We start from the raw sequence: 23,900 nt of genomic DNA, 5'->3' as shown, positions 1-23,900 counted from the left end.
TGAATTCTAATAAAGGGAGAAAAAAAGTTATGCATTAGTGATCCCAAAAATTGACACCCATCTTTTTTCTAAAATATTACCAATTCCAATTACAGTGGACAATTACTTCAATAATTAATGTTACTGTAACAGAAAATAAGGCAGTTTCCTTACATACATATGGCACTCAATGTTTATGTATTAATTCCACCTTTAACTAAAAGAGGAAAAAAAAGTGAAGACAAAAGAAATCAATAAAATTTGATTACTGAGATTATAAGAGGTGAAATTATTAAACAAGGGCCAGTGAAGGTTGAGAACTTCTCAAAGCCCGTCACAAACGACAATTGAGAAGACAACTACATGGTGGGGCACACAAAACCCAAATGCCTCGTAAACTCAAGCAGAAGTATTAAATGAAACTTGTGAAGTAGGACTCTTAACCCAAATGGGTGTGCCTTGGGATATGACTATTCCATTCAATGCAACAAACATTCATTCATTCATTCATTCATTCATTCATTCATTCATTCTAATCCCTTCAAGATACCCTCCCGATGGGACACCAGTCCAGAGGGTAATCACACACAAATACACGCTTTGAGAAAACACACGTAAACACAGGAAGAACAAGCAAACTCCACATAGAACAACCCAGATTTGAACTGACATTGAAACCCTGTAAAATGAGCTGTAAATACAAGCGCAAACCATTACATCAATGTGCTGTGCATATATCCTCAGAAAACCTTTATGAATGACCCAGTAGGGGTCCATGTTTAAACATATGGGGAAGGACCAACCAGCACTTATCGGTTGGCTTCATCTTCCTAAAAACCATCTTGTATACTGTAAAACAAAAACTTGTGTTCTCAAAAAACAAAAAAATAAGTAATGTACTGACAAACCTATATGCTACTCCATGAAGTCAACAAGTTTGGGAATTTGGGAATAAGGATACTTTTCCTGCAAAAAGACAATGTTTGTGATAAAGTCTGTCATTACTGAAGCATGGTCCTCCCCCCTCCCACAAGCTGTTTTATTTAAAACCTCTTTGAATCAAATGATTTCTATGCATTATTAATGTTTTGACTGCCAGTTGGTTGGCATGCTGTTCTTCTTCTGTGATAAAAATCATGAGACTATTACTTCTAGAATACTGAAAATAAGTAAAACAGTGACAAAGTAGGAGGAAAACGTGTATTATTCCCTCACACGCACAGTTTTTCCAAGAGTTTTCCAGGCGAATACACTCTCAGAACTGTGGGCGAACACACGGTATACTTCTAAAAAGGATCTCATTTTTTGTCCAATTTATTTATTTTTCTTTCCCAACAAAGCCCCCAGCTAGAACAATAGCAGCAAAGGTGACTTTTCTGTACATGTCTGGAGGCACTTTGAAATAAATAAAAACCTGAAAATGTCACTAATAATTCAGATAAAGAAGAGAAGTGGCCTTCAGTGCACTGCTCACATGGCTGGAGAAAAGAAGTTGCATAATTATGTATATACTTTTTCATCATCAGCCAAACGAAGACTGGAGGCTGGTTGAAAGGAACACAACAGTGAAAAGAAGATTTGACAAGCTGTCTCTCAGTGAGTGTCAAAGAGGTGCTTTTGAAACTAAGGGGTTGAACACATCAGTAAAAATGTGTTTCTTAGTGATCCTCTATTTAAATTACTCACTTGCCTCATTGGAGCACAATGATAACCTTGTTTGATTACCCTGTTACTTAATTACAGAAATTATGAATGGAGGAATAAATATCTTTACATTTGATGTTATAACATTTTGATGATGGTGATGTTTATATACACACACACACACATTTTCAGAACCGCTTGTCCCTTACGGGGTCACGGGGAACCAGAGCCTACCCGGCAACACAGGGCGTAAGGCCGGAGGGGGAAGGGGACACACCCAGGACGGGACGCCAGTCCGCCGCAAGGCACCCCAAGCGGGACTAGAACCCCAGACCCACTGGAGAGCAGGACTGTGGTCCAACCCACTGCGCCACCGCACCCCTCTAATATTTGTACATTTGCTTGAAACTAGACTTGCCTGGGCTAGTGAGGAAGTCAGACTAGTGCATCAAAATTTGAAATATATGGGTCAAACACCCTTTATCTGTACGACGAGGGTGCGTGCATGAGTACAGCACTGTGTGATTCCCACTGTTTCCCCTGAAGGAGACACAGTGTGGTAGTCCAGGGTTGTTTTGCTGGTCAGTGGTGGTGATCTTTACCAAACCCATAGCAATCTGGACCAGCTTGGCAATCAGCGCACTTCGGAGCTATGCCCTTCCATCAGGGTAACAGTCAGTTGGACAGGCCTTAATTGTTCAGCAAGATAAAGACCTGAAACACACCTCAAAGTTGTGCAGAACTATCTGGTGAAGAGGAAAAATAAAAGACAAGTGAAACTATTGACCTGGATGTTGAACAGTGTCAATGATGAAACAAAACAAATCTTCATTATGTGTGCTAAAGCTTTGGGTTCTATATGAATATATGCACATATTGTAGCTACCAAGTTGACCACTCAAATTTAGGAATTTTGGAAGGGATGCTTGAGCTCTTAAATTCAAATTAAGAGCAAGGTTTCTAACATCAAACAGGTGGCACAGCAAGCAACAGTGCTGTCTCAGAGTGCTTGGGTGATGCAAGAGGACATGGGTTTGATCCTCACTCAGTCTGTGTTGTATGTTCTGTCTGTGTGGGTTTCCTCCCACAGTCCAAAGACATGTTGTTCAGGTTCACCCATAGTGAGTGACAGAGAGAGAGAGAGAGAGAGAGAGTGTGTTTCACTGATGTATGTATGTATGAGTGACCCATTGTAAGTAGTGTATCTAGCAGTGTAAGTCACTGCAGTGAATAAGGTGCGTGGGCTGATAATGCTACATAGAGTTCATTGGAAGTCGCTTTGGAGAAAAGCATCTGCTAAATAAATTCATGTAAATTAAAACTAAGCTTGAAGAAAGCTGTATGTATATTTTTCTTGCGCTCTAAAGCCGTCCAGTTGGTGCATCGACATGCATGTAATAATTTAATTTAACCAACTTGACTGGACACATTTCATTACGTTCTAATCATGATCCTGCACATTATGCTGTAAGAACTGCTTACCTTTCAAACGATTCGATACAGTGGAACCTTACTGTCATATTTCTCTGAAATTTGCTTTACTTCATAGCAGCTCTATCTATGAGTGACATATTACACATCAAGAGCAAAAACAAAGATACAGGGGAAAAATACACAAACACACACACACACACACACACACATTTTCTGAACCGCTTGTCCCATACGGGATCGCGGGGAACCAGAGCCTAACCAGGCAACTCAGGGTGTAAAGGGGAAAAATAAAAATGATTACATAGATAAATAAAACATGCTTTTCAAATTAACATAAACTTGAACAGAAGAGACAATATATCACAATATACTGGCCAGAATATTGCACACTCACACCATTACATACAAAATTACACTTGTTGTCCTGTCCTGCACAACTGTGATCACACTTAGGACCATAATACTATAACTGCAGTTTCCTTGAGTTTTGCTGTCTCTGTTCAAAATAGGACTTTAAAAAAAATTAAACCTATTCAGTCAATGCGGGTGGCGCAGTGGTGCAGTGGGTTGGACCAGGTCCTGCTCTTTAGTGGGTCTGCGGTTCGAGTCCCGCTTAGGGTGCCTTGCGATGGACTGGCATCCCGTCCTGGGTGTGTCCCCTCCCCCTCTGGCCTTACGCCCTGTGTTACCGGGTAGGCTCCGGTTCCCCGTGACCCCGTATAGGACAAGCGGTTCTGAAAATGTGTGTGTGTGTATTCAGTCAATGCTTTGGAACCATCTATTTAAAGGTATAACATTCATAACCTTTTGTTTTACTTGCATTGTTTTTTCAGGAACATTCATTTGCTGTTTCGTTATTTCGCAAGTGCGGGAGGTCAGAAGAGATGCAAAGAGATGTTACGTTCAACTATATAATAATCACAGCACACTATTTTCCTTTTAACCCAATTTTTTTACCCAGTAGCATTAAGTAAAAATTTTAAAAAAGACATCCCACTGTTCAACTGCTTTTTTAGAGCTCACCTCTAGAATAATAAACATAATGTAACGCGCTTCAGATGGTGCAGAGAAGAATGCACATGCACTGTTCATGACGAACGTGTACTGGAACAGCGGCACACTGTGATAAAAGGTATTGGTACACGTAACAGGGAAATAACATGAGCAACCAGCTTACAGTTGCTGGTTCTTGTCCTCAGAGACACTTCAGCATAGTACTCAGCCTGAGCTGCTTTATAGTAAGCAAGTAAAAACATTTCCTAAATGGGTAAAGTTGCAGCAAGAAAATAAGTATAATTAATAAGTAAAACAATAAGTAAATTAACAGGTTTCCTATTGTTATTTTTTTCCTTTTGTGTTTAATGACAGCGCACAACCAAAACGTCTGATCAAATGAGACATGAATTCATGCAAAAATCATGTGAGTTTACTCCGTTTTGGGTGATGCCAAATGGCAGTTACTGTGCAGAGCACAGCCAAGCAACGTTGTATGAGATGCACTTCTAAAAGGGCCTGGCATAAACGGGACGCTACCCGCCAGTGACAGCGAGTAGCAGGTGTTTGCGACGACCATCACAGCCAGCATGCTGGGATGTTTGTAGGATTAGAGATTATGCAATGACCTATAGCTGGCACAATGTCTGTCTGTAGTGGGGGCTGGGCCACTGAGCCTCAGCCAAAGGTTACGCTATTTTTACATTAATGGAGGAACACCAAGAGGGAGGCTATCAAACTGAGCTTCAAACCAGAACACGAGCACCAAAATAGCATTACAATGAGCCTGCACACTAAGGAGATACAGAAGGAATATGGGAAATGGGGAAATTATAAACAGAAACAAACAGGAAAAAGAAATCAGAGTGAAAGGTGACCAAATATAGAGGAATTCTAAATCCATTACTGAGACAGAACGAAGAATGTCAGACTCGTTTAATGTCAGAGCGTAACTGGAACACACAATATGCGGCATGCAAACGTTAAAAAATTTTGTTCAGTATATATGTTTTAAGGTGGAGGGTACGGTGGCGGAGTGGGTTGGACCGGGTCCTACTCTTCAGTCGGTCTGGGGTTCGAGTCCCGCTTGGGGTGCCTTGCGACGGACTGGCGTCCTGTCCTGGGTGTGTCCCCTCCCCCTCCAGCCTTACGCTCTGTGTTGCCGGATTAGGCTCCGGTTCCCTGCCACCCCGTATGGGACAAGCGGTTCAGAAAGTGCGTGTGTGTGTGTGTGTGTGTGTGTGTGTGTGTGTGTGTGTGTGTATGTTTTAATGTGTGCTTATTACACTCTTGAGGTTTTACAAAGTTCTATACTGAAAACAGTCAAGAGATGTGCAATACACACTCCCCCCTTCTAACATACAAAGAGACTTCCATTACTGAACCAAAAGTCAAGTAACAACTCTGTACTATGTGCAGTAATAATAATAATAATAATAATAATAATAATAATAATAATTTATCAAGCCCAATATTTAACTGGAAAAAATTCTTACTAAATTATTTTGAGAAAAGGGTTAATATATGAATTTAAAAACTTTAACTGCTAATAGTTTTGTTTTTTGGCTACTGATCAACATCTGTGTTGAAACACACACACACACACACACACACACACACACACACACACACACTGTCTGAAACTGCTTGCCCCAGGTGGGGATGCAGCAAACCGGAGCCTAACCTGGCAGCACAGGGCGCAAGGCCGGAGGGGGACAAGGCTGGGGACATACCCAGGACGGGAAGCCAGTCCGTTGCAAGGTACCCCAAGCAGGACTCAACCCCCAGACCCCCACCAGAGAGCAGGACCCAGCCAAACCCACTGCGCCACCGCACCCCTCACTCATGCTGAATCTTTATATAATTTTTTATTACTAGAAATATATTATTTCTCGTACAACTGACAGATCCACCACTCACAACGTAAAACTTTAATTGTGACTTGTTTCCAGTGAATTAAAAAGACACAGAAATCAGGTCTTGACACACTGAAGAAATGCTAATAGAATAAATTTCAAAAATGAGGGGGGGGAAGATAAATTCTTCACTTAGGGCAGGGATAAATTAACAGTATTGTCAACCAAATGAAATTAAACTTTTTTCCCCTTTCCATTTCAACTCACGCAGTTTATGCTTTGTCTCCTCTACTTGAAGATGTAGGATATACAGTTTCCAACAGTTGTAAGCAGGTATGATTAGTACAATATCCACAGCATAAGTAACAATGAAAACAGTCATAAAAAGCACAGTTGTAAGATGCAATTTTTACAACGAAACTTATTGCTTTGTCCTGGAAATGTATGAAAACTAGATGAGAAGCACAAGATAGAGAAACAAAAGATCAATTACTCACAGTCTCTCTAGAGACGAAAGGCCGAAGAATGAATCATTTTTCAGCAGAGAGATCTTGTTGTTACTGAGAATCCTGTTGAGAGAACGGAAAAGAAAGACGATGAACTGCTGATAGTGTAAAGTATTACACTAATGCACACAACACTTACATTATGAAAGTGTCTATAAACAATTGTAATCCATCTATGAAAATGACTTGTACAGCGCAGTAAAGTACACAGTACGGTGGCAGGTACTATAGTGGTTAGAGCCACCATCTTAGCACTTGAAGGACCCAGATTCAAATCCCGCCTCCTGCAGAAGTACCTATGAACAATGTACGTACCCCCAGTAAAAATTATCCACATGCACAAATCAGTAAATTATTGTAAGTGGCTTAACAAGGTAAGCTGCTTTGGAAAAAAGTGCAAGGAGGCATTCAACACACAGGACAAGATGTTACAGCCCATGCGTATATTACAAGGACCCAATCCAATGACTTCACCGTGAAGCCACAGAGAAAAATATCCAGTATTGCCATCATACATCTCCATGACTCAAGACCAAATGGCTTAATTTCCTCACACAACCACCATATCAACCACAGGGTGCCAACACAGGTATTTCATTGAGGTTGTCAAGTGGGCACCTCCCTTCGTCAGTGTTTCATTTAATTAGGCCCACGACCCCACAGGAAGGCTCAACGGTGCAATCTGGTGTCCCAGACCCACCCACTCCACTCCACATACATTAGATGCCCTTCACCCTCAACAAATACTGCAACCCCACAAACTCAACTACGCCAGTTAAACCACAGTGCCATATATACCTTCAAATGCACCACCTTAACAGACTCAATATGAGAGATTATGATTATTATACCAGTCCAAAAAATACCTATAGATTCTATATGGATTTCTTGGAGTGATATAAGCAGTGAGTGGTTTTATTTCGGAAACCAGTCTCAGTACACTGTAATGAGCCACACCAAGGCAGGCCCAAAAAAGAGGGCTACATACAACTCGTCCTTTACAGCACATCCATAAACTCGAAGGAAGGGACACTCATTTAAGAAGATGCTATGGTTCCGATTTTGGGCAAAGCCCCGCAAGGCAGAACGACAGCAGGGTAATTCTGCTCATTCAGCAAATTAAGTGGTGGCAAGAAAAGCCACAGGGTGCTCAGCCCACATGAGGCTCTTTACACACATGGGCTCTGAACTGGCTCCTGCTGAATGCTTAACTCAGTCACATGGGAACCAAATCCCACAGAGCTAGCAGTGCCTCTTGTGGCCACAAATCCCACCCTAAACTTCCTCAGAGAAATTAAAAACAACTGGAAAATATGCCATTCTTCCAATACTACAGAATTGGAGGCTTGATATGCCACTAATACAGCATTTATTCTTGCCAAGATGCACATTATTTCAAATAGGATTCAAGCTGAATTTTTCCGGATTTCATATTTGCTGAAATATTGATTTATCTTGCAAGGTATTGTATAGTGTGGTCTGCAGCAGGGCTACAGAGTGCCAAAACTGGGTGTGTCTGTGTGAATAGCTGCTTTACATGCATGGGATTGTGTTGCTGCTCTCTCCACTGCACACGTAACAGGATGGCCAAGGTCAGATCTGCCCCTGCGGTTTTTTTTTCAACAAGGTCAAAACTTTCACTTTCAGGGCTGATAGAAAGACCAGAGAAGAGGCGGTAATTACAATATGTCACCAGGCACCTCTGTGACGGGAAGGAAGTGGTGGCAATTATGCTCTACATTCTGATTCCCGGGGAAACCTCTAGTTCCCTACAAATGCACTGCATCCAGCTTGAGGTTTACGGAATATTTCCATTCAAATATGTGATCCACTGCCTCAGGAAAATAAATATAAGCAAATAACTGCGCATATACATCTGTCTCCTCACCTGTGAACGTATGTTGTTGTACCATACTGTGAATCGCAGAATAATTTTATAGCAACATCACAGTGTTTTTCTGTTTACTTATAATTTGAGTACAGTCTAACATTATAGACTTGCTGAAAGTGTAACACTGTAACAAACAGTTTTTTTAAGGTGTTAGTGAGACAAGGGTACAGTAAGGATAAGTGTTGATTTGAATTCAACAAAGACTCGCACACTTTGACAGTAAGGGAGGGTATGGAAGTGGTTAACCACTGTCCTTTCCCACGCATGTCTTTGGACTGGGGGAAGAAACCCACAAAAAAAACTGGGAGGGCATGTAAGCACTGCACGGTCAAATTCAAACCCATGGCTGAACACAGGTCAGCCACCGAAAGGCATCAGCTTTACCCTCTGCTCCACTGTGTTGCAAAGGGTCGTTTCTTTGAGGAATCCAAGACTTACAGTTTCCTTTTTGAATTTTCAAGTATTTACGCAAACTTGCAAAACAAAACATGCCAATTAACGAACGATAAACTAACAATTTTAAAAACAAACAAACAAAACAATGAATAAAATAAACAGCTCCCAGGAAGTGTACATTTGAAACTTTTGATCATGATTAAAAAGTTGCATATACAAAAACCTGTATGTTCTCAGTATTAATAAATATGTGAGTCAGAACTTTAGACATATCATTGGTCTGGTGCAAAAGACTTTCATCACCAAGCAGATACGTAATGTACAGCTTTACTGTGGTCAGACTAACGGATCAAGAACGCTTAGAGTGGAACAGCTGTCAATTTGCTCCTTAAAATGAGCTTTTATCTCTTCATTTGACCGATTCAGCACCATGGGGTATATTCAAGCTGTGGCAGCACATCAAGAGATAATTAATGTCAGCAGACTAAGTTTGCCGAAAATATGTCATGAACTCCTATGATGTCACAGCACATTGACCAATGATGCGTCATTCTGGGCTCATGATGCACCATTCGCACAGTAAATGTGACAATTCAATGAGGCTCAGGAAAGGGAATCTGCCAGAAAGGAAGCGTCTGAGTTTTGGACCCAGGGCAATCAGTGTGTCTGACAGATTCCTCTGGCAGCGGACTGTCATTCTGCTCTTCTGCCTCAGATTATACTCATTCCCATCAGAAGAGCTCCATGTGAAAGAAAGGAATCAGGGAAAGAGTCTAAGGGCATCTTACTGGCTCTGAAGTGAGTGAAGAAGTGAGGCAGCTATCAAACCAAGTTCTTTGCCTCCCTCATACACCACACATTCTCACACAAGTACAGACACACTGTATATTGCTCATAAAGCCATTGGATTTGTACTTGCTAATATATTTGTAAGCTCATCCTCTTTTGCATTTTTCTTTACATCATTTATCTAACAGCAGCATTATTTACAAAAAAAAATCACTTAATTATACACGGTGATTCAAAAACAATTGAACACGTTCATAAATAAAATCCCCAGATATTACACCATGCGACTTTTTCTTGCGGGGATACATCAAGGACCTTGTGTTCGCAGCACCCCTTCCACACAATCTTGAGGAAATGAAGGGGTGTGTCGTGGCTGCTGTGTGTACCGTCAAGAGTGATATGCTACAAATGGTCTGGGATGAATCAGACTACAGGATTGACACGTGCCATGTGGCACAAGGGATGCCTACTGAGAATTTGTAAGATTAAGAAAAAAATAAGAGTTCCCTTACAAATCGGTTTGGACTCCATGTTCACATGCTGCTGAGTAATACTTTTTTGAAAGTGTTATCCAAAAAATTGACTGTATTTGCATGGCTGACACCACTGACTAATTTGCCAGTTGGATTCATTGAAGTTCTGCAGCTATGCGAACCCACACATGATTTTTAATGTCTGTAAAATGGCAACAAAGAAAAAAGTTTAAGAACAGGAAAAAAGTGATTGCAGTCATTTAAGCAGAGGTTTTTCACAGTGTAATGCATTGTGTGGCTGTCAAGGAAAGGCAAGCCAGACTGAAATAATGAAGTCAGAGCCAGTGGACTTGGTGCTCCAAAGCACATACTTTCCATGGCTGAAACAAAGATTCATGTCAGGCGTTTGAGGCTATACGGCACACTTGTCTTGTTCTTTCCACTCCCATTTGTCATGGTGAGGTAGAATATGTATGGTAGGCAGCCAAATTCTACACAGATGTATCTCCCTTACAGGAGAGAAGAGAGCAAAGCATCTGAAGTGGCATCTGAGGAAATGAAAGGTGCAGTAGAGTAAATCAGCAGAAGCTAAAGAGCACATGAAAAAGGGTCTCGGTGGCCTAGTGCCAGCTCCTTGGAGCTGCACGGTTGCTGCTCTCGGAGGTGTACTACACCATGTGCCACTCAAACATCTTTCAGTGAATGACACACATCTCGTATGAAACACATTTACTGGTTTGTTTCGGCAAAGCCACCAGTTCGATGCCATTAGCGCAGCAGGGCTACTGCCCCACAACAAAACATCTCCGCAATCAGACAAACACACAAGACAGAGTACTTCACCACTGTTGTGCTAGTTACTGAACAAGGCATTACGCGGGCTGTTTTCATGTGTTTTTGTGTGGCTTACACCGCAAAATAAACACTTAGTGACACACGTTGCCAGTCGCTGTTATGTGCGTGTGGGGTTTTATTATCTCTGTCTGTGCAGAACAAAAAGTTTCTGTCAGACTGCTGCATCAGCAGGGATAGTTCATATTTTGACTGGTTTGTTTTTGCTTTTTTTCTTTTTTCCCTGAATGCATTCTCTGTATTTGCAGAATAAAAGTATTTCTATTTTCTCTTTATACTGCCACAGTTGGGGAACTGGAGCACTTTGCAGCAAGATACATTTCTGCCCACTGGCGGTCAGTGAGACGCTGTACCAATGTCTCATGGTAGTTTGGTTCACATGGTTTGTGTCCCCCAGTTGCCAGCCCCGCCCCCACCCCGAGGAGCCATTCTCCCCGAGCACTGGTGACCTCTGAGAGACAGGCAGCCTCTGTTTGTACAAACTCAGCCGTGCCCGCGCTGTTTATGTAACGGAGCACAGTTGCTTCACAACCCGGGTGCATTTTTTCAGCTCTTTCCAGGCTTCTGCGCAACCTCCAGGAAGTCCGAAGCCAAACATAATTGTACATTATGTAAACAATGCTAAACTAAATTCTAGAGTGTCCTTCCAACTTTCTATTTACAATATCAATTATGTTCTCCAAGGATAAGCGGCTCCTTGGAAAATAAAAATGAACAAATTAAATATTGTCTGATGAGGAACGAGCAAATGGTCTGTGTCATTGCTTTCTGTGTTTCACTGATTAGTGTAAATGGGACGAGTACAACTGGCCGGTACACATGCATAAATGCCCATGTGACTACACAAATACAAAAAGAATGTCTAGTAGCAAAAAATAAACTGTACACATTTAAATACGTTCCTTTCAAAATATCAAATTAATTTATGTGCTGAAACACACAGGGCACAAAGTGTAATGGTCTGATGACTTTTTTGATTAAGTGCATGCATGCTACTTTCTCATACACTTCTCAACTAAAATGATAAAACACAAATGAGGGATGTCAAACAACATCACCTGCATTGCTCCCAGTCACTTTATTCTTTCATTTCCTTCTCACCACAGCTTAGTTTCTTCTGTGAGGGCCACATTCGAAGATCAGCCCTTCCCCAAAAAAAAGCCTGACATCAAACTATATTATTATAAAATAGCAGGAACAGAAATAACTTCGATAGCCATATCCAATGACACCAATCTCGGAGACCAAGTAGGGTAAAGATTACAATTTGAACTATTGCAAACATCCCAGTGTTCCTAGCCACTTTGCCTTGCAGAGTCCGGCCTCTGTTATTCTATAATATCGGGTTGCTAAGCTCAGCTAACCAAAATAACATATTTCATATCGACTAACATTGACCTTGGACACAAAACAGAGAACACTCTGGAGTTCAGGTTGGTATTAGCAGAGTTTCAATTAGGCCTCAGCTATAAGCTAGTTAGCACTGTAAATATCAGTACTCTACTTGGGAAGGGGGGGGCGGGGGGCAGAGGTTAGCCTTGGACTGGCATTTGACCCCTTCAATGCAGCAAGTTCTATTAGTCTGCTCTTTATTATAGTTTTGTTGAGTTAGGAAACGCAGTCTAAAATGTGGACCTCTTTTGATTACCATTTACAAAATTGAAGTGCTTAAATCACAGCAGCCTAACAATCCTGTGGTAGAACCTCGAGGGTTGCTGACAGAACACAATGGGAAGATTGCCCATCACATTATCGCTCAGGAGAAGAAACAGCACACTCCAGGCCTCCATTGTTCTGATTCACAGCAGTTTTGAAAAGAGAAAAAGCGTAAAATATATCCAGCAATTTTCGCTTTTCGTGTGACAGCAGCCTTATGACAGTTTAAATAACCCCTCTATTTGTTCAGTGAAGGAGGGGTAGGCAGGGACAACAGACCGGAACAGTATCCTTGGCTGTCCTCGTGTTTGTCTTTCTACATATTTTTAGATGGCTGACATTTAAACATATTGAGACACATTCTTGGGTTTAAGAAGGCATGTAGGATTTACAGTCTTCCATATGCTCCATGATGGTCATGAACTCTACGCCCGTAATCGTGGGAATCTCAAGACTAAAGCTATTTAATTAAAGATGCCTGATAAAACAGTCTTGAATGTCTTAAGAAAACATTTAAAATCAATTTCTAATGCTAAAGCTTCATTTTAAGCCAAGAGAAACTTCATAAACCACAGAAGTTTGCACTTCAAAATCTTTAACATCCTTCCAGTGTTAATAAAACGGACTGTCACCTTACTGGGATCTAGGAATGATAAAGTTTTGCTAGATTAAGACAGATATGGTTGTTCACCTCACTGTTCCATACTTCATATTCCTTATGATAATACACATTTGTTTTAATATCAAGGCATCTGAAGATGCCTGAATAATGTATGATTTTTAAAGTATGTACTGTGCATGAGTGTTTTCCTTTAAAGCTGTTTTTGTTGTTATGCAGATTTAATTGAAGTTATTATGCTCGTGTTGAAATCAGTAATTTTATATATAATGTAGACACTGAGAATGACTGGTAATCAGCCTGTCAGGTCTAATTTTCTGATATGAAACTACATGAAACAGACTTTTGAATGGTTTGAAAGGTTCATACTTTCATTAAAATTACAGAGGAATCTTTGAAAAACATCAGCTATTACTTGGCAACAGCCTCTGCAATCTCATTTTTGAGCTGGTGCATGTATAGGGAGTTTTTTTAGAGACCCAACACTTTTCCAAAGCCCTATTTAGTAAACAAATGGTGGAAATCTTGGCACTTTGTTGGTTGCATTTAGACAGGATGCTCTGAATGTACACATGCACATGCATGCGGTTTATATATCTACTCATTGTTTAAAGAAATCAAGCATGACTGTTACACTTCCTCAGTTTGTAAAGGCGAAAAGTGGAAACCACCCCCCCGTTGACCGTTTCCAGAATGTCGCGTACTGCAGTGTAGGAAGCTGAATGTGAGACAATACAAAAGGGGATGATACAGACAGACAGACACATTTTCCGAACCGCTTGTCCCATACGGGGTCGCGAGGAACCAGAGCCCACCCGGCAAAACAGGGTGTAAGGCCAGAGGGGGAAGGGACACACCCAGGACAGGACACTAGTCCATCAGAAGGCACCCCAAATGGGACTTGAACCCCGGACCCACTGGAGAGCAGGACCCGGTTCAACCCACTGCACCACCGCGCCCCCAGATGATACAGACATTTCCAGAAAATGAAGCTTAATGTTTGGTCCCCCTTGGCGCTCATCCCCTCCAGCCTCACAGCAACCGTGCCCCTCTGAGAAAGCATATCACCAGACCCATAAGCCAGTGGCACTAATTCAGAAAGACAGTCAGATGTCTGTAACACCAGGTACTCTTAAGGAACTGCAAACTGTCAGCAGTAGGAGCTGATTGCTGTGATCAGACCTCTGAATAAAGGTGATAAGATTGACAGGTGTGTTACTGAGGATGCCTGTCAGCCCTGCTGGGTAAATTGTTACATACAAAGTGTAAAGAATACAGAACATTTAACACCATGTAAGAACATTAGAAAATACCATACATACTATAAATACTATATGAATAAAATAATATATCTATACACTGTACACTGTGTGTGCATCTACATATATATATAGCAATAAACTGAAATAGACAGATACAACTGACCTGTAACAGTGGGAAGAGGCAAATAAAGATTTAATTCAGTTAGGGTTAGCATTTTAAGATTCCCCCAGAATCTGTGGAACCAGTGGCATATTTGGCAGATAACTACACAAACGGTTGAGAGCTAAATTAAACTAACACCACAAACAGGGATAACTGATAAAAGACAGCCGGCGCAAAGTTAAAAGGGCCCCTTTTCGCACTGCGGCCCCTCTGCCCTCTCCTCACAAGCCATGGCTAGTGATAATGTGTCCAAGAGGACCAGTAAATGTGCAAGCATGAACTCGGAGAGATTGATGCGGGACCACTCATACATCCCAGGCATGTCAGGAGCATGATGACAGCTTCAGAGAGTGTCAGTGTGGTGAGGGCGAGGGAGAGAGAGAGAGAGAGAGAGAGAGAGAGAGAGAAACTGCAGTCTACATAAACAACAAAGGCAGAGAGGAAGACAGAATAAAAAATAAACTTCTGATTTATATACAGCACGTTCTTCCCCATTTGCTGCATGCCATTATTTTATCAGCTAGACAATGTAAACCTATTGACTCAAGTTCCTGTCTAACTTTGGAGTAATGTCATTAAAGAAAGATTGCATTTTAAGGAGTAAGGCATGAAAACACACTTTTGTAATGAACTGCAGAAATATGAACATGCAGGAGGCTAACAGCAGAACATAGCAGGTAGACCTATGAGGATAAGAGATACTCACATCTTTGTAACTCAAAGAGTTGCCTATCAGCTAGCCTTCTCAGTCTGACTGCAATGCCATACAGAAGTGTCCACCAGCTATAAAAGAACTGAACTTCTGAACTACTGTACCGTACTACCCATATTGTAAATCTCTTAGATCCAAATTTTACCCACATCCAGAATTCCAGCCATTCATTCTTGTTCACTCTAGAGGGCATATACAGTATTGTAGGTGCACCTCTCAATCGGTACATTCTACATCAGTGAGTCTAGGTGTGACTTACAGTGGACATTCTATGCTTTTAAATGATAAAACATGCTTTGGGGAGTGACTTCATAGCAATCCAACAAATGCTTCCAAAAACCTTTTTTTTGGCCTTAGGCTGGTCTTGGGAGGACACAGAGAACACAGACAGACAAAAACATATTAGATTTTCTGGTCCTTCTTGTCACATTGCTCTGTACACCAAAACTATTAAAAAGCGAGTAAGACTCTATGATCATTATAGAGCAGTTAAGGAGCTACAGGCATAAAGTGGCAGCTTTGTGTCAGTAGAGCAGCTAAAAAATGTGTTGCAAATACTACAATAAAATATCCAGATTTATCTCCTAATAAACTTTGAACTGCAAGCCAAAGAAGTAACTCTGGATAAAGGCATCTTATAACAATGTGACACAGATTACCAGCGTGTGAATTAACCCGCATTTCCAACGTTGTAATAAAGACGTTTTATCTCACCAGTAAATCAAATCGAACCCCAGCTGTACTTTGATCTAATTGCCCCATTATATCCCATTGTGGTGTGCTGCTGTTGCTGTTAATTTTAAATTAGCTCACCACAGGTTCATCTGGAAAACTAATGCTGTTTAATACACTAATGTTAAATTACAATTTGAAAAACTTTTTCCAGGCTCTTTGCTGTAATATTTAAGTGTTCACAAATAACCACATGCTGATCATTACATTGTTTCAAAGTCTTTACCAAAAATTGTAAGAATATTTAATAGTAATATACTTAAAAAACGAAATGTGCCACTATTATCAGCACTGTTAAAAACCATTGTAAAAACTGTCATATATGGAGAATCTTTTCCACAATATGCTGTATGACCAGCATTTTCAGAATCCTTGACAGTCCTAGTGTGCTGTCACCATTGATCACATTACATAACTGAAGAGCAAAATTCTGTATACATGACATGCCCATGTGCAAAAAGTCTTTCTGCAGGATGCATTGATATTTTAGCACTTGCCATATGGGTGCTTTTGCTTCTTGGGCACCGAGGCTCCAATGAATTCACAGCATCTCAGTGCAACCCCTGTCCCCCACCCACCAACCCTGCCACCATTTTCAGACCAGAACAACACAAACATTGACTGAATTCTCCAAGCACTTAAAAGTCACTGCAGGACAACACAAGGACTGGAGCAAACACACACAACAGGAATTTACACCACCTGGGAGAACTTCTCCCAGAGGTTTATCCATTCACATGTACTCAATACAGGGAAAAAAAGGTTTGGCTCAGGCAAGACAGTTACAACGCATGTTTGTCTTCTGTTTTATAACTGTCATGATTTTATTTTCTAACCAAAACTTATTCCCATAAAATACACAAAAATGTACTTGCTTTTCAGCAGTAGATATCTGATTGGATGTCCATGTGCACCAAACACACCAAAAAGGCCTGCTGTCTAACACAGACAATGTAGACCTGTACAAAAAAAAAACACTAATGCAGTCGGGGGGAAATGTTAAGTAAATCCACTAGAAAATCGTTCTGTATAATTATGCACGACTATTCATTCTCTAAATCAGCTTATTTTCTTTGCATATGAAAACAAAAGCGAGAAGAGGAAAGCCACTTCAGGTTGCTAAAGGTCATATTTCCTAATGCAGGAAGGGCTCTTTGCCAAATAAGGCCGCCGGCAACAAAGCAAGACTTCGTGTTTCAATTGCCGGGGAAAAGGACTGTGGACACAACGACTGCAGGATTCTTAAACAAAACAGGGAATTCTCCAAAGAGTGCAGAGCTGTATAAATGTGAAAATGATAAACATTCTAATAGAGAGGCCAGTCACTCTGGGAAAGGCAGGGGAGGTATCGGCTTTCCTTCGCAACTCTCCGAGTTGATACAGCCGCAGAAAAAGCAGAGCAATCCACACATTTCACTTCTTGATGTGTATGATGAAGATAGAGCTGGGCAGAGAGGCCGGTATGAGCTGGGTTCCCCGGTCCGGCACCTGGAAGTGGGCTTGCTGGGTTGCAGTGCGTGCAGCTTTTCCAGATGTCATTAAAGCACTAACCACCTCAATAAGGACCAAGAAGATTGAAGGTTCCTGCTCCAGTTAGATAAATAATTACTCCGGTCGAGCGGTTAAAAGTTTTGGTACAATTAAACCTGCATACTCAAATGCCTGCGGACCACAGCTCCTGATCTGCTTATTTTCCCAGTCTGCCTTTACTAAAAACAAAGGCGGTCAAACTCATTGAATTGATACGTAAATATAGTTTCATCAGTTTATCTGCATATCACATGGGTTTATGCAAAAAATGGACTGCCTGTGTCACATAATCTGAATCTTATTCATAAAGTCCACATACTCTGAACTAGAACCACTGAAGACACAGAAGAATGCAGCACCATCACACAGAGGAAGTAAACCCATCATCTGTACTTCCACACATTTCTACACTGCTATTTCCAAAGTTTCCTAACCGGCCTATCAAACAGCGAACCCTCAAAAACACTAACAATGTAATAAATATAAGAAATGTGTAACCATTATAATAATTACAAGACTTTCCATACAGGAGTCATGTACATATATTATTTCAACATGTACCTTCAGAGCAATACATGAAGTGTACACACACACACACGCACACACACACACACACACACACACACACACACACACACACTGGCTGAAACTGCTGGTCCCGAGCGGGAGCCTAACCTGGGAACAAAGAGCATAAGGCTGGAGGGGGAGGGGTCACACCCAGGACAAGACACCAGTCCGTCACAAGGCACCCCAAGTGAAATTCGAACCTCAGACCCATCAGAGGAACATGACTTGTTGGAACCAGCCAACCCTGCTGTGCCACCATACCCCCTATACATGAAGTGTAGTAGAACACAAATTAATGTAACATTCACGCAACATTTGAAGTTTCACCAATGAGCATTTGAAATATTCTCAAAAGTAGGGCTCAATTAAAACAAACAAAAAAACTGCACTAATGAATTTTTAATGCTAGGTGTATGTGCAGGGAAAGGGAACTGTTTATGTTGAGCACTGGGCACTCGGCTGAATTTAATTCAATATCCATACTGCAATCATGAATAATTTCTCTACATCTATTTTTCAGCAAGCCAATATTGTTATGGGCTGCTGCAGGACAAGGTGGAGGTCTCCTGTGGACAGTGCCCACTTTGGCCTTCAAAAGATCTCCACCTTACTATAATATTCATGAGTTCATAAACTGCTGCAAAAAGCCTGTATGCACCATTAGCAGTGGCTTGGTGTGTGTAACTGTGTAGCTCATATTGCATTCACTCTCAAGTGTGTGTGTACCTGTGAAGTACAAAAAAAGTCATGTTGCTAACTCTTCATATTCGTATCCCTTTCAATTCAGAAGCAGAAGTACAATAATTAAGTACAGGAGCAGTCTAATACTTAACAATATTACTATGATATTTATTAGCTCAGAGTTTTGTCCACACAGACTCACAATATTAACTATTTAAATAGCTAGTTAGGGCACAGAATTACTCCAGCAATTAAGCTTAAGTGCCATGCTCTAGGGTACTACAATAAAACAGTACTCCTCCTGCATGCTTGAAAACATTTTCTTAATAGGGTTCCACGAGAGACACATTTTTGGTTTTATCAGGAACCCCATGTAACGCAAAGTTTTCAACAGCCCATATTAGAGTAACTATTAATTACACAGCTGTATACTGGTTCATATGGTGGGTTGTTACAAATTGACTGTACCCTAGAATCATGTGTCTGTATACAAATGTCTCCTTCTGTTGATGTAATTCACTCTTTATATTGTTCTCTAAGATGTAGGATGCTTTGGAGAAAGGTGTCCACTAAATGAACGAATGTAATTGCATGTAAATGAATAAATGTAAATATAAATGTAAATTAATCTAGCAGTTGAGATCTAATTTAACAGATACATTACTCAACATGTGTCCATAGGCTTAATGACTCTTCTGAGTAATTACATGGAATTCTTTACAGAACTAAAGAGGATTCCCCTGTGGCATCACTGTAAGAACCATGTTTAGCACTTGGAACTTCTGCTTAGAGCAATCCACTCTCCTTAACCACTGTGCTGTCTGCTGCCAGACTGATAACAGCTTCAGAGAGAGTGGAGAAGAACAGGTCCTCATGGATCACAGTCTGCGAAGAGCAAAAATCAACCAACAGGAACACAAAAGCGAGAAAATGGAATGTTATCCTTCTAGCTGGTGAAGTCTTTCTCACACACAGTACCAGTCAAAAGTCTGAGTATACCTGGCAGCCTGGTCAATGCTTGTATGAGACAAACTAGGCAGAAGAATGAAATCAAGGCAACACACAAGCATCCTACATCTCTGTGATCTTCTGCAGAAGAGATGTGAAAATGTCAGCTGATTTCCTGCTCAAAATTGGCAAAAAATGCCTTTTGAAACAAACAAGTTTCTAGAAAGTAAATACGCAATGTTGACTGGTACTGTCCTTCCATTCTTTTCTGAATACATAAGAATTTAGAGTAGTTTAGAGTTTACCTCTAAGCTCATTTACTGTATACTGCTGAACATTTGAAGGAAAGCAGCTCAGGTTAGTACCAACTGGGCCTTGAAAGAGGAACTTCTTGTTTTAAAGTAAATTTTGTTAATCAAGTATTTTAGAAGAAAAAAAGCATGCCTTAATCCCTCTTCTATCAGTTGCCATGAATAAAATATAATGCATACCTCCACACGGAGAGACCAATACGGCATGTCAGTACATACAGACCTTTTCTAAAAATTTCAGCTATTCTGATAAGGATGTGACCTGCATATTTAAACACAATTTTTAGAGTACAGGCTACAGTACGATCAGCACATGGTGAAAATGGTCCCCTTCTTCCTTTTGATGTAATGCATTAAAATTCAAACACTGCATTGAATGTACTGTAATTTGGGTCTTAATGTCTTGCCTGCACACATAAAAGCACTTAAAACTGAAGGGAAGTATATAGGCTTTGAAGGAGAGGCCTCGTGTTGCTGACTTCAAGCCTACGGTGCCTTAAACTGATAAGAGTAGAAATTACTCAACTATGTAACGAGCAAATCGCCAGTGTAAAATTTGTTTTTTTTTGTTTTTTTTTTTTTTAATGCAAGGTGTTCACTTTACAAGGGGGGCGCAGTGGCGCAGTGGGTTGGACCACAGTCCTGCTCTCCAGTGGGTCTGGAGTTCAAGTCCCGCTTGGGGTGCCTTGCGGCGGACTGGCGTCCCATCCTGGGTGTGTCCCCTCCCCCTCCGGCCTTACGCCCTGTGTTGCCGGGTGGGCTCCGGTTCCCCGTGACCCTGTATGAGACAAGCGGTTCTGAAAATGTGTGTGTGTGTGTGTGTGTGTTCACTTTACATAAAGTCGTTAGCTAAATGAAGGTTACTGATAATGATTATGAGTGAGTAAGACAAATAAGTGAAGAGTTCACAAACACTTAAAGATCTGATCAACTGAGAGCAGGTGTGACCTTTGCTGCCAGTGACTTACTGATGAATCGTTGTCTTTCTGTGGAGATACAGGCTGCTGATGGACCAATGTGGTCTCTACAACTGTTGTCTTACAGTCTGAATGTGGCTGGTTCGAATCCCACTACTGATGTGAAGGTACTTACCCTGAATTTTGCTACAGCAAGAATACCCTGCTTATGCTTATTATTACTGTAATATATCATATGAATATGACGATGACGATACTCACAGAGCGACCGTCCTGTTGGGCAGAGCGCCGGGCTGCAGCGTATCCATGAGCTCCGCTCCGCCACACGTCACTCGCACGCGCACCGTGTGTCGCACGGGCTCCTTGGAGCGCTCCGAGCGGCACTGACAGCTGTCAATCATGAGGTGCGGACAGTCCCGGTGCGCGCGGAGCGCCGTGCCCAGAGCGGCGGCCACGCACAGCACAGTGAGCGCCCTCATGCTGAGGGGAGGCGGAGAGCAGGTGACACACACATCGCCTCACCTCTCGACGCGCACACACGACACGGACACGCACACGGACACACTCGCGCCCTCACAACAACAACAACAACAACATGTCACACTTAGACTCTAGGACCGGCGGCGGCGGGTCCCCAAGGCGGCGCGCGGACAACTCCTTTTTTATCGACTGCAAAAAAATACTTGTTAAAACCCCAGCAAGTCGAAAGTCTCGACTCGATTTAAAAAAAAAAAAAAAACTCGTCGTGTGATTCGGAGGAGCGCAGCTAAAATTGTGTTCAGCACTCTGCTTCTTCACACTTCTCGCAAACTTTAACTTCTTGTTGTACTTCCATCTCCGAACTTTCTTGATATAATCTTTCAGAAACTTTAGTCCTTGGTTGTTTTATTTATTTTTTATCTCATTACTTTGAGCTTTTCGGCCCTCTGTGAAGAAGGCATCCAGCCCCTTCGACCCGCTATCAACAGGTTACAGTGCGTGAGGTACTCGGCGCCGCCGGATTAACGCGCTCGAGCCGGACACATCAACTCTGTGAGGCGGGAACCTAAGCCCCGCCCCTTCGCGGCACCAGCGAAGTGGTTCGCGCATTTTGATTGGCTTCATCGCAACCACGTGACAAGCGGATGCATTGTCGCCAAAGGTGAACGACCAGGTCAGGTGTGCTGTACTTCTTAGGTTTTCCTAAAAAGTGAAGGAAAACGCACAGAATTAAAAAGAAGAAGAAGAAGAAGAATAAAAAGACAAATGGATGCTTATCTAGAGTATTGTTTTGTGATTAAGTCCAGTGGATGCAGCTGCAGACCAAAAATCTATCATATGGCACAAGAAAAATGCCAATATAATAGCTATGTTCAAATTACTCTCAGAGAAGAGTGGCAGCAACAAAACGTTTGCATTGAATAAATAAGAATGATAATGAACAGAGCATATTTTTTACAATTATTATGGGAAATCACATATTATATGACATCGGGTGAATTTTTCACCCTTAAGAGCTTTAGACCTCTAGATGCAAGCTGTGTTTATTGAATAACGAATGTAAATGCACAGCGGTGAACATAAATGTTCTCAGCTTTGGATCTGCATAAGATCAGCTGTCATTGATCACACTCATCGTAATGATGTTGTTCCACTCCAGAAACACGGCAAGCAGGGGTTTGGACAGTGCTAGCTGCTGACCGTTTCGACGATGACCGTATGTCTGAAGGTAAATAACATCCATGAATGCAAAAAAAATGGTTCTGTTTCAAATCTTTAAAAAATTATATTTTAAGAAATGTCAGTGGGGTGTGAAGCACCCCCTGCTTTCTTCCAAGGATTGCATAATAATAATTTTTATAAATGTGAAGCGAAAGGTTGTGTGTACATATATAGCCAATCCTATTTTCGGGTAACAAAAAAGACAGCCATACTAAAAACCATATTCAATAATAAAATAATTACTAAAATAATGTCCATGCACCGTGGATATTCCTGTACTGTACTTACTGAAGAAAGAGATCTGTTATGATAGGCCTTGTTACCTTGACAACCAAACAGAATTAATGAAAATTGACATTTGCAGGTTTTTTTTTTTACTCTTGGTAGCCATAAAAATAATAGGAGTGACTTCTTTGTATTATTTAATACACAAAGATAACCGATGCTGGACTACTCTTTTTAAAGCACACAAAGAGGTACAACATTGACAGTGAAATTGAAACCTTATTAAAGGTTTGTTTTGGGATCAAGCACAATACACTGCTACATACCTGACTGATTGTGATTGTAAAAATGAGTGATACTGAATCTGTGTGCATTTACATATTTCCAAAGTACAATAATCATCCTATCATCTGGCATTGTTCTTCCTGGTAAGCAATGTCACTGGTATTTCAAATATAAAATCATTCATTATTCCCACTCTTACTTCTTCACTGCAAGGAATTAAATGTTTATGCTTTGTATGATTTGTAAAAGAAATATATAATTATGAAACATTTTAATGTATACATGCATAAAACCCCATATATAGTGCAATAGCACACTTTTGCTGTTGACGTTTGGGTATATGTGTGAGTCTGAGAAAGAGGCAGCCGGCTTAGCTCTGGAAAAAGGGTGAGGTGCTTCCTCTGTGCGCTCACCGTGGTGAATTCCATTCTCATTAATGGATTCATCTCTGAGGGGAGCGGGAGCACAAAGAAGTATGTAGCACTTCTCCCTGACTTGCCAAATATGTGCTGTTTGTCCTCCATAACCATTACAAGCAAACATGGCAAACACAGGAACATATGGCCAGACCAGACTCCTTATTTTCCTTTTTCTTTCTTTTTTTTTTGTCTTTTTTTTGGTTTATACAGATGTACAGTACTTCACCTTTATTTATAAAATGGGTAATCATCCTGGGAACCAGTCCGTTAGACACTTAAGGAATGAGCTGGGTTAGTTGACTCCATCATTTGCAATGATAAATCTTCAATTTAGGACAGAGTGAGAGATGTTTTTGGAT

General features: G+C 41.1%; 1 protein-coding gene across 1 annotated transcript in view; it reads right to left on the bottom strand.

The window, feature by feature from the left end:
• Window positions 1-21,874, bottom strand: part of adgra1b (adhesion G protein-coupled receptor A1b) — a 131,276-nt gene extending 109,402 nt beyond the window's left edge. Inside the window, exons 1-2 of the mRNA XM_029254380.1 lie at window positions 21,173-21,874; window positions 6,404-6,475 (exon numbers count right to left, since the gene is read on the bottom strand). Coding sequence (XP_029110213.1) covers window positions 6,404-6,475; window positions 21,173-21,390 — 290 coding nt within the window. The 5' untranslated portion in view covers window positions 21,391-21,874. The remainder of the gene's footprint in view (window positions 1-6,403; window positions 6,476-21,172) is intronic.
• Window positions 21,875-23,900: the final 2,026 nt, after the last annotated feature.

This window comes from Scleropages formosus, chromosome 8 (genome assembly GCF_900964775.1).
Source record: "Scleropages formosus chromosome 8, fSclFor1.1, whole genome shotgun sequence".
In the NCBI taxonomy this organism is placed as follows: domain Eukaryota; kingdom Metazoa; phylum Chordata; class Actinopteri; order Osteoglossiformes; family Osteoglossidae; genus Scleropages; species Scleropages formosus.
This window is presented reverse-complemented; position numbering and strand designations above follow the sequence as displayed.